Source organism: Ochotona curzoniae, unplaced genomic scaffold, assembly GCF_017591425.1.
Source record: "Ochotona curzoniae isolate NIBS_2020 unplaced genomic scaffold, NIBS_Ocur_1.0 contig_773, whole genome shotgun sequence".
In the NCBI taxonomy this organism is placed as follows: Eukaryota; Metazoa; Chordata; class Mammalia; order Lagomorpha; family Ochotonidae; genus Ochotona; species Ochotona curzoniae.
In genome coordinates this window covers 22824-34714 of record NW_024466556.1, presented here as the reverse complement: position 1 = coordinate 34714, position 11891 = coordinate 22824, and the positions used below count along the sequence as shown (strand labels likewise).

The window sequence follows — 11891 nt, the reverse complement described above, 5'->3', positions numbered from 1 at the left end:
CATGAACTGGTGCCCATATGGGTCTGAACGCATGCAAGGGAAGAATTTATCTGCACAGCCATTGCACAAGACCTAAGAACAATACTGCTAAAGCAAATTAATTAATTACTTTTTCATATTTACGTTGGCAGCTCTAAATTTATTGTTTCTCTTTTTCTTTCTTTCCTTCCTTCCTTCCTTCCTTCCTTCCTTCCTTCCTTTCCTCTTTTCTTCCTTTCTTCTGTTCTTCCATTCTTCCTTTCTTTCTTTTTATTTTCTTTTTCTTAAGTGTAACTGACAGAAAAGATTTTATTGAAGATGGGGGCTGGGAGAGAGTGAAAGAGAAAACTTCTCTCTGCTGGCTCACGCCCCAAATGCCCATGATAGAACTACACTAACCCAAAGCCAAAAGCCAGAAACTCTCCCCGGGTCTCCTACATGGGTGGCAGGGGCCACAGTACTTAAGGACCATCATCTGCTGCCTCCCAGGCACATAGAAGAAATGCTGGGCGTCAAGCATCTAGGAGCTGGAATGCTGGCACTGTGACACGGAAGGCAGGTGTCCCTCGCAGGGCTCAGGCCACTGCTCCACAACACAGGTTGAAACAGCCAGTTCTTACGCAAGCCGGACAAAAAGCAGTTTCTTGGTGGACAACAGAATCCTTCTGACAACTGAAGGCCAAACAGAACAGGGAAGACCCCATAAGACACAGAGGATACAGACTTGAAGTATAGAGGTGGGCTGTGGCTCAGCAGCTAGGTCCCAGCGTGGGACACCTGCTTCTGTGATTGGGGGGAGGGTCTCGTTCTAGTCTCTGCTCTGACTTTTGCTAATGTGCACCTTGGGAGACAGCGGGCAATAGCTCACACACTTAGGTCCCTGCCACCATTTAGGGGACCTGGATAGAGCTCTGGTATTCTGACTTCAGCTTGGCCCAGCCCTGGTTCCTGAAGGCATCTGAGGAGTGAGCCAGCCTTTCAAATACAAAGAAAAGAAATTTTAAAAATAGAACAACACGACACTGGAGTAAGGGCTCTCTTGACTCCTCAGCGCCATGTGTTGCTATTCTGTCAGAGCCACGGTGGCCCGTAGCAGCAGGGAGCGCTGGCTGCTAATATGATCCATAAATTTTGGCAAACAAGATCCCCAGCTGCATTGTGCTACCAGTGAGGAAAGCACCTGCTTTCACTGGATTAGGATCTGGAAACCCGAATTCCAAATTTAGGACATGTGGTTGAGTGAAACTCAGCACATCTCTGATGCATTAAAATGCAGTCGTTCTCAGTCATTCTCTATCATACCCTGAGAAATGTGCAGTTATGTCATTCAGCTGCATGTGCTAGACAATGTGCAACTGACAAATCAAATCCCGCTGGGCAGACTCCATTTCTTCTTGGGGAAGAGCCTGCACGTAAGGAAAACTGAAGCTATGGTGAGGCTGGGGAAGCCAGGAATGCTGGCTGATGTCCTCTGTCCACATCATTTTCTGAAGAAAGGACCCACTGAGCCAAGTGGATGTCTAGGTAGGGGTCTGGCCCATAGCAGCTCAGGGGCTGCGGCAGCAGATGAAAGCAACAGCAAGGTCAGAGAAGGAGTGGGTTGCAACAGGCCACCCTAAGCATCATCCTTTTGTCTGTGTGAGACTGGATGCTATCAGGTGGCTAAACTCCTGATGGGATCAGACGGTGCTTTCACAGGGAGCAGGTGTGAGAGCAGCAGGATGGAGGCAGGTGGTCCGTAAGCAGCAACTGCAATAAACAGGGCAGGAGGTAGAGGGGAGGAATGTAGGTAAGGCGTGGGGAAAATGCAGGTTCATTGGAGACCCATGGGAAAGAGTAGGGTGGGTGAGAGTAGGTAGGAGACCCATAGCTGACAGTGGGTGAGGTGTGTGGGAGGTCTGTGGGGACAGTAGGGAGGGCGAAGGTAGGCAGACTTGAGTCTCAGATAACTGAACATGAGTTCCCAGACAAAAAGCCTCTGGGGCAGTGTTCAGCTCTTAGGATCATAAATGGGCCACCTGCATCCCATATGGGAGTGCCTGTTCCAGTCCTGGCTCCTGAGACTCTAATCTAGCTCCTTGGGAATGGCTGTTCTGAGAGGCAGCAGGACATGGCCTCAATCTAGGGCTCCTGAAACCCACGTGGGAGACCTGGATGGAATTCCTGGCCCCTGGCTCTAGCCTGGCTCAGTTGTGGCCATTTCACGACTCAATCAGTAGATAGAACAGTTCTGTCACCCTGTATTTTAAATAAATAAATAAATAAATAAATGAATAAATAAATAATTCTTTAAAAAAAAATCCCTGTGGAACAAAGCTCCAATAGTTCCAGGTGGAGCCCATGTGCCTAGAAGACACAAAGGACAGAAGCTCCTGCTTCCAGATCTCACCCCTCATGCCCCTGTATCTCTATCCTCAACAACATCCTGCATCAGGCCCAGTGCAATGACTCAATAACTAAATCCTTACCTTGTAAACACAGGTGTCCCAAATGGTTGTTGGGTCATGTTCAGGCTTCTTCACTTCCCATTCAGCTCCCTGATTGTGGCCTGGGAAAGCAGTAGAGGATTGCCCAAAGCCTTGGGACCTTGTACCAATATGGGAGAACTGAAAGGAGCTCCTGGCTTTGCATCAGCCCAGCTCTGGTCATTGCAGCCATTTCGTGAGTGAACCAGCAGATGGAAGATCTTTCTCTGACTCTTTTTTCTCATTGTAAATCTGACCTGCCTTTCCAATAAATCTTAAAAAATAAAAACCCAATACTCCTTATGACAAACCAGTAGCCATGTGTTTCTCTGAGTTCTGTGATCCATTATAGCAAAAAACCTGGACTTGAAATGGGATTATGAGAAGCCTTGATTTGTCCCCAAGTTGAACACAGGCACTTGTGACTGTGATGTCTGTGCTGTGGGTCATTTCAGGTCAGATTCAAGTGAAGTCATAAAATATGCAGTAGTTTTCAGTGTTTGCAGCTGCTTGTGTGAGGGGGAAGCCATACCTCTGAGGTCAGAGAAACCATTTGCCTTCATTCTGAGCTCAGAGTGGGGCACAACCAGGCAGCTCATGGCCTGATTGGAAGGGGTCAGCCTTCTGGACAGTTCTACAGAGATCCTCACAGACAGAAGGGAAATTCTAAGATTTACAGTGCATAGGTGAAGATCAACAGGTGTCTCATCTCAGGTGGCTTGCCCAGTGAAACATGAAAAGTCAGGTTTTTCTCTTGAGAGCTTGCTGCTCATCATGTTAGCAAACACCAGAGGGGAGAGGCTAGCTTCTGCTTATTTAGATTTTTTTTCCCATCTATGGCTGACGTGAGACCGTTCTTGGTCTTGCTCTCAGCATTCAGAATGCATGTGGGAGCAGGTCTAGGGGGCGTAGAGGTGTGGGTATTAGCATCATGCTTGTCGCTACAGAAGACACCCGCCAAGCTTCCATGTGCTCACCTCTATCCTCTGTGCATTCTACTCATGGTACAGGACTGGAGTCAATGCGCACCAGGAGCTCGTGCTATTCTGTGTTTTGGGAGAGCAGGTGTCAGCCTCTCCCAGCCTGCCACCAGCTGTTGCAATGCTTTCCTTCTCACTTTCAAAGACCCACCATGACTGCCCTTCTCTTCACTCTTCAGGGTTCTCCCCTGCGCCTACCTCTTCACTCCTAGCAGATAACCTGGATCCCTAAGTAAGGACCAGGGATCGAGCCTGCCCTGGAACAACTCTGATCTGATCCTATCAAAGAAACAGTTCAGTCTCTTTCCTCATCTATCTCTTCCCTCATCTATCCCAACCCCCTAACCTTAATACCATTCCTATCCACTTGGTGCCTAGGTGTCCACTCTGTCATCCACACTGTGGCCTCTTCCCACCTTGCTGCTGGTCAACTTGCCAGGTCTCACGCACACTCCTTCATGGCCTGGATTTGAAGCCTCCTGTTATCTCAATCATGCTTCCCATTTTCTGGCTCTGCACACCCAAGACCCACAGCCCCACTGCCCAAGCAGCGACTGCCAGCCCCTGATCCTAGCACCCTGCCATTGTTTTTGCTCATTGTGTCCTCATATTTCTTTTGTTCCTGTTCACACCTGTGACTGCCTTGCTCCAGTTTCTGATGGTGCTGACTTAGTAAAACCTTGAACATGTTTGAATCAAGTTTGGCCTGCCAGGGCTGTGGCACTCACAAATCTGCTGCAAATTCAGGATGCCCATCTTCAGTGGGATTATGTGACTTGCAGTCAGATTACATTCCCATTCATTTCTTCCTTTCCCACTCTCCATGAGGCTTTGAAAAGTTTCTCAGTGCCCTCAACCCACCCAAACCTGCTTCCTGGTCTCACTCTCGGGTTGTGGCTGCACTTCCTCAACACAGAGAATAAAGAAGCAATCTAAAGAGGATCCCACAGGCTCCCCATGCTATCTGTCATCCTCAATAAAATGTAACCTTCTGAAAGTTAAAGTCATGACTCTTATGTAAATGCTGATGAAGTAGGTGCGCAAGGCTCATGAATGGGGCCCAGTGCAACTGGCTAGTGGCCAAATCCTTCCTTGAAAGCACCAGCATCCCATATGGATGCTGGGTCCTGTCCTGGCTCTTCCACTTCCCATCCCGCTTCCTGCTGGTGCACTGGGAAAGCAGCACAGGATGGCCCAACGCCTTAGGACCTTGCACCCATGTGGGAGACACAAACATAGCGTCTGATCAGCTCAGTCCAAGACATTGCAGTCACCTGGAAAATACACCAGTGGACAGAAAAATCCATCTCCTGACTCTGCATTTCTAATAACATTTTTAAAAACAGGATGTAAAGGTCACTTCAAACTTACAGGATTAGAATCCTTGCATGTTAATACCTATAGGCTTCATAATCATTTGTGAAAGCTTTATTTGAAAGGCAATGCAACAGCAGTCTTCTGCCCATCAGCCCAACCCTCCAGATGGTTCCAGAAAAGCAGCAGGGCCAAGCTGAAGTCAGATTCCTGGAAGTTCCATGCAGATCTCCCACGTGGGTGGCAGGGACCAAAGTGCCTAGGTCATCACCTGCTACCTTGCCATATGTTTCAGTAGAAACCTAGATTATAGGGGAAGCCAGGAGTGCCATCACACAACTTTACCTGCTGTGGATGACAGACTCAAACATATTTTACCCCAAGCAGCACTGGCCCAGTGTACCAGACCCGTTGACTCACTATCACAACTTTTCAATTCCAGCATATGCACCCAGCCTGCCAACTTCAGATTTTTAGCACCACTCATCAACTCAATTCTGGAACATTCCATCCGACACAGCAAATGCACACCTGAGAGATTTTATAGAAAAATAAAATGATTACCTTTATTGACACATAGGGACACAATGGACAGCAACACAGGACAGAACAGTAGAGCAACCAGCAGTTACGGACAGACTAATACTCCTCTTCGTCATCTTCTCCCTCAGCGTAGTCTGCTGCCACCTCCTCATAATCCTTCTCCAACGCAGCCATGTCCTCACGAGCCTCAGTAAACTCTCCCTCCTCCATGCCCTCACCCACATACCAGTGGACAAACGCCCGCTTGGCATACATGAGGTCAAACTTGTGGTTCAGACGAGACCAGGCTTGTGCAATGGCCGTGGTATTGCTGAGCATGCAGGCAGCTCGCGGGACCCTGGCCAGATCTCCACCGGGCACCACCGTGGGAGGCTGGTAGTTGATGCCAACCTTAAATCCCGTGGGGCACCAGTCCACAAACTGGATGCTGCGCTTGGTCTTGATAGCAGCAATGGCAGCGTTGACGTCTTTGGGAACTACATCCCCACGGTACAACAGGCAGCAAGCCATGTATTTCCCAAGGCGAGGGTCACATTTCACCATCTGGTTAGCTGGCTCAAAGCAAGCATTGGTGAGCTCTGCTACAGAAAGCTGTTCGTGGTAGGCCTTCTCAATGGAGACAACTGGGGCGTAAGTGGCCAGAGGGAAGTGGATGCGGGGATAGGGGACCAAATTGGTCTGGAACTCCTGCAGGTCAACATTCAGGGCTCCCTGAAACCGCAGAGAGGCTGTGATGGACGACACAACCTGGCTCATAAGGCGGTTAAGGTTAGTGTAACGGGGGCGCCCAATGTCCAGGTTTCTCCGACAGATGTCATAGATAGCCTCGTTGTCCACCATGAAGGCACAGTCGGAGTGCTCCAGGGTGGTGTGGGTGGTGAGGATGGCGTTGTAGGGCTCCACCACAGCCGTGGAGACCTGAGGGGCCGGGTAGATGGAGAACTCCAGCTTGGACTTCTTGCCGTGATCGACGGAGAGGCGTTCCATTAGAAGCGAAGTGAACCCAGAACCGGTACCTCCACCAAAGCTGCGGAACACCAGGAAACCCTGCAGGCCCGAGCACTGCTCAGCCTGCAAAAGAGGATTATAGATTTTAGTGTGGATTCCCCTGCTCCAAGTCAGAGGACTTCTATGAACCCCTGACTATGCACACAGTGACTTAACTTCTGCTGACCATTTGCCGAGAACAACCAGAGAGCTTCTAGGTGCTATACATCAAAATGGTCACTCCTGGGAAGGAGGGCAGGGAGAGGAAGGGCCTGCTCCAAAGCCTGTTTCAATGTGAAGTTAACTCTTCATTGCTTCAGGAAGAAGAATCACAAGTCCTGCAACAGTACCTGAGAGAGTCCTCTGGTGCCCCTGCTGTGCCCACAGACTAAGGGCACCTGCTAGTGAGCTGTCAGCCACTGCAGGGCAGGTGTGAGACCCCCAGCCTGGTGCCTGGTGCCTGGACCCCACCAGCTCTTGGCACTTGTTTTCTTCCTGGTCTGGAGTACAGAGGTGCCATACCCCTGGACCCTGTTGCTGGATCTAGATCCAGCTCTGCCCGTTCCTTACTGTGCAACTGTGACCAAATTCACTCTGCATCTCAGTGCTCCCATTTAGTGAGAACTGCAATCTCCCTCCCTCAGGTTTTCGAGAAAGTCAATGAAGCCTTAGCATAGCATATAGCCTGGTCCTGGGGAGCCTACTCATGCTGGTAAGCTGGCAAAGAAAGTGATTAGCATTGAGGCCCTGAGGCCGCAGGAGGGGCTGCTCTGCTGCAAGCACACCACCTGACCCCTCACAGGCAGCCATTCCTGGTGCCCATAGCAAGGGACACTCTCAACCCACCCTCAGTTGGCTAACCACTAGACAGGAGCACACAAGGTGCAGGGCTGACCCTGGTCTGCCCAGTGTCATCCACTTAGGCAAACACTCCCACAACCAAGCATGTCCACGGAAGGTCATCACAGTGAATGAGCTTCACCCCAGAGCCTAAAATACATATCTTTTGAAGGTGTATCTGTCCCCCTAGTCAGGTCCCGCTTTCCAAGTCACTCTCGTGGCTGAAGCTTGATGTCTAAGCCTAGGAAGCAAGAGCCCATGCTGCACAAGTTGCTGGGAAGTATCTGGGAGAAGCAGGAAGCTGGGAACTTGTGTCCTTCATGTTTTTGAGAACTGACTGGCTGAGCTGGGCCTGCTGTAATACGCTCCCCCGGCCTGGCTTTACACATGCTTTTTGTCAACTGCTCACGAGCTGATCACATACCCAAAGAACATGGGGCCAAAAAGCTCCTAATGACTACAATCTTAACAGTGTGTTCACATGAAGGAGGCTGCCTGCAACAGTCAGCCACAGTCAGAAGCTCCAGGGGAGCAGCCAGGCCAGGTTTCTGCAAGTCTCAGTGACACACTCGCTGTTATCCTGAGGAGGTACCTGCCCCCACTCTCAGCTTCATTAGTGTGAGTCAAAGTTCTGGGCTCTGGCTGTTTCTAATCAGGCTTGTACCTGCTTTGTGAGCTTGAGACTTTCTGTTTAACAGACACCAGCCCAGCTGCTTCTAATGAGCTTGATCAACATGTTAAAGTACAAGAGTTGAGCAACCCCACACGAGCCATTACAAACATGTGCTTTAACAAAGGAGCTCATGGTCACACTTGTCAGCAAAACTGGGAAGGCTACTTGGATCTCCCATGGACTCCAAGTAAGTTGACCTCACTGGACATGGGGGCCCGAGGCAGCCTGAGAAGACAGGGAAGCAGGGGAAGCAGCTGTTGCTCCTGCCCATCACCCAGGCCTAAGGGTCCAAGGAGCCCAATCAGTTCAATGGGCTACCAGAGTCTCCTTCAGGTGGCAGCAAACATTCTGACAGTTTGCTTCCTCTGAGAGCTCCAAAGCAAAATACCCACCCCACTTCAGTCAAGCCACTGCACTCACCAGCTTGCGGATGCGCTCTTGCACAGACTCAATGATCTCCCTGCCAACAGTGTAGTAGCCACGGGCATAGTTGTTCGCGGCATCTTCCCTGCCAGTGATGAGCTGCTCAGGGTGGAACAGCTGGCGGTAGGTGCCAGTGCGAACTTCATCTGAAGAGGGGAAGCAGTTGGGTCACCTGTCACTGACCATGTCCCTCCCCAGGGTACCAGGGGCTCCCCCAGCACAGAGCTCCTGGCCCTGCTCCTGGTACCCAGTGCCAGCTCACCAATGACCGTGGGCTCCAGGTCGGCAAACACGGCCCTGGGCACATGCTTGCCAGTGCCTGTGTCGCTGAAGAAGGTGTCGAGGGATTGGTCTAATACCCCAATTGGCTTTTCACTTGACATCTGGCCATCGGGCTGGATCCCATGTTCCAGGCAGTAGAGCTCCCAGCAGGCATTGCCGATCTGGACACCAGCCTGACCAATGTGGATGGAGATGCACTCACGCTGTGGGGAGGAAAGAGGAAAAGGAAAAGGACACCCCAGATGAGACAATGGTGAGTGACTCACGCCCAGGCAGATGTCTTCCAGGAAGATGATCACCTTCCCGGGGACTTCTCCTGCCCAGGCTCTACTTCCTTCACAAGATGTTGCTGAAGACATAAGGAAGAGAAGCTGCTTTGGGAGACCAAAGCTCTGTTAATGAGCTGCCAGTTCTGCCAGGCAGACAGGCCTTAGCTTCCTAGTCACTGTAGGTATTCAGGCTTGGATTTCCAATATCTGAGGAGACCACAAACTCTTGTGCCATTTGTAGGGTTCCCCTAGTTCCTAAGGCACCATTCCCCATCTGGCCAGCTGACTCGCTCCCATTCAACTCACTGCCCTCTTTAGTCCTGTTCTTTGGAAAGACACCACTTTCCTTCTCCTTTGAAGAGGCAGCTTAAACCAGCTCAGGGAAATTCAATGCAGAAAACTCCCCACAACAGCAAGTAGCACTGCCTTAAACTGACTGTGGTGCTAGCCAGCCTTCTAGACTGTCCAGGGAGAGCAGTGTTCATCCTGCAAAGGGTGAAGAAGGGAGGGGCATGCTTTAGCAAAGGCTAAGTGTGCCAGCTGACCACACTGCTAGTGTAAGCCAGGTGGGAGGATGGGGCATTGGGGAATAAACCTGGTTTCATTCTCAACCTGCTGAGCAGCCCAAAGGTACCAAATTCCCTCCAGTTTAGGAAAGCAAGACAATCACCACCAATTGCAGACTGCAGAGGGAAAACAAAGGCACACTCACCGCATTGCATCAACACCAAAAAAGGTCTCATTACCTTCCCAAAGAATGAAATTTCACGCTGTTAAAAGCTGCCTAAGAAATGTGCAACAGCTGCTAAATAAGACATGTGCTTTGAGAGGGAAGCAGTGCTATGGTATGGCAACCCAGGTGGGAGCCAGTTCCTGGCCACTCCACTTCTGATCTAGATTCCTGCTAATGTGCAGGAGTTGGATGAGAAGGGAAACAGTTAGGACACACACCGATGCCCAAATAGGATGCAGGCAGTTGCAGGGCAGAGGATTAGCCAGTTGAGCCATTGCGCAGGCCCCCAGTCCCTTTGGTGTTAACATTGCACAACACCTCACCTTGCTTTCCGAATCACTGTTTAACCAGCAAAACGTCCTCAGGTAACTTGCTACTGTGTGCTGGGCTCTGGCTAACTGGTAGTCGGGTAAGGCTCAGATCAAGTACAGACTGCATTCCTTCCTCCAAAAATACCACTTGCTACATTCCACCAGAACACATGGTGAGGTCTCCCACAGGTACTCTGAGATACTTGTTTCCACCACGCCCGAGAAGAAGCTACCTTACATGCCACGTCCATGTCGACTTCAGTTATAATTGCACCATGAAATTAACAGTGGATATACAGGTCCAAACACACGACAGCCTATTCCTCCCTTGGGGAGGAGTGCCCGAGGAGCTCCCCTTCCCCTTTCTCCAGATGGTTAGTCAGCAAGTCCCAGGGCATGGGAAGGTGCAGTGCACAGCTCTGCCAGGTGGCCGGGAAAGTAAAGCCACTTGGGAGATGTGGGCATGGGGACCTCAGTTCCTCCAAGTCCCCAGGTCCTGAAGCCAAAGCACTCTGAACTTCCAAGGGCGGTGGCCAAGAGCAACCACCCCATCCTCCCCCCTGGGGTGCAGGGGAGACCCAGGCCACCTGCATCATAATCTGTTGTGGGAGCAGGGCTTCCACAGTGCCCTCACCCAAGGGGTCAGCAACCACACTCACCATGTTGGAAACTTGCTGGGACAAGGGGTGCCGGAGGAATAAAGCAGAAGGTGCCACAGGAGCTCACACTGGCAGACCAGCAGAGTCTAGAGGAGAACTACTGATTAGGCAGCCTGCCCACAGCTGCCTTTATAATGCATTCCCACAAACCCCACCCCCGGTCACGTGGCCAGAGGGCTGCTTGGAAATCTGACCCAGGTGGGCAGAAAAGGCGACACATGCGGTTAAAAAGTTCAAGCCAAACACCCTGGAGGTCCCCCCATTCCCAGTCCTGCCCTGCAGTGGGATGCAAGAAGCTGGTGGGGGCTGGGGGGGCGGGGAAACAAATTTTAAACAGGTGCAGCTGGAACCATAGAACTCATTAACTGACAGGAGGTATCTGTTTACTCATCTTAGGCAGCACATGTAGATTTTTACAGAAAAATCAAGTAACTTTTAGACCCCCTTGAATTAAGATTACAATTATAACTGATAACACAAAAGGGGTCCTTGGGCTTGTGTAAATGGAATGTTTTAATTAACAAAAGTTTGCACAGCTTTGCACCTTGTTCCTAAATTTTAATACATTCCAAATAGCCTAATCAAGTGGTCCTCAGATACTCTAAAAATATGTACAAACTTGTGACTTAAGATGAGAATTATGAAGGTGAAGAACAAAGATACTCCAGAGAAAAACCTAGCAGATGAGAGGTTTTGCTGATACTTGTGCATGCTTCAACCAGACAAGGTTTGCTCAAAGAGTCACCAGGAACTTGATCAGATGTAGAGGGGACTTCTGCTGGCACCTTCCAGTGCTTTAAGAATGACATGTTGTGTACCTGCTCAGGTTTGGGGGAACTTGGGCTGCAAATTGCTGTCATCTGTCAAAACTCTAGTAAAGAAAAAAGACCTGAAATAAAATGGAATCCTTACTTTTAATCTAGTGTTTTTATTTAAGGAGATATACTGTAACTGTGTAATGGATACCATCATATTTGCATGTGAGAATCGAATGCAGTGTGCATCTCCACTAGAGATCTAAGATGGACTCCCAATGACACTGTTAAATACATGTGAACAATGGGATGCTGCACTCTCTGCCATTGTCTTTGCCCATACTGATGGTGTTATGACTCTTTATGAATAAGTATACTATTTTACTATTATAGGGGAAATCACTGGGAAGAAGGGGAATTATGGAGGCATCAGTGAAATCCCAGGGCCTATGCAATCGGATTAATGAATAGATGTCCTAGTTAGGTCCAGTAAGTTCTGACTTTGTTAAATTGCCTCAAGATACAGGTGAAATCAATGTACTACCTCTCATCTGAGGACCACTTGATGCCAATAATTCAATCTCATCTGTATCATGTAAAGAGATCCTCTTTCAACCAGATATTTTAAGCCTTCTTGGCATCCTTGAGAGGCATTAAAAAACTCAAAAGTTTTAAACT

The 11891-nt window shown here is 49.7% G+C and overlaps 1 protein-coding gene across 1 annotated transcript; it reads right to left on the bottom strand.

Moving 5' to 3' along the window:
• Window positions 1–5308: 5308 nt before the first annotated feature.
• Window positions 5309–8602, bottom strand: LOC121164436 (tubulin alpha-1C chain-like). The gene is made up of 3 exons (XM_040992523.1): window positions 8467–8602; window positions 8202–8350; window positions 5309–6352 (listed from the first exon to the last, which is right to left on the bottom strand). Exons 1-3 carry the CDS (start codon window positions 8585–8587, stop codon window positions 5378–5380), a joined length of 1245 nt encoding a protein of 414 aa, XP_040848457.1. The 5' UTR covers window positions 8588–8602; the 3' UTR covers window positions 5309–5377.
• Between the last annotated feature and the right edge of the window lie 3289 nt (window positions 8603–11891).

What these genes read in the sequence shown, in the direction of transcription:
- LOC121164436 (XM_040992523.1), bottom strand. Translation starts at nt 8,587, where the DNA reads ATGTCAAGTGAAAAGCCAATTGGGGTATTAGACCAATCCCTCGACACC. An exon ending in CCTGGAGCCCACGGTCATTG is followed by an intron (nt 8,351 to 8,466) that starts GTGAGCTGGCAC and finishes TCCCCTCTTCAG; the next exon opens with ATGAAGTTCGCACTGGCACC. An exon ending in AAGAGCGCATCCGCAAGCTG is followed by an intron (nt 6,353 to 8,201) that starts GTGAGTGCAGTG and finishes CCTCTTTTGCAG; the next exon opens with GCTGAGCAGTGCTCGGGCCT.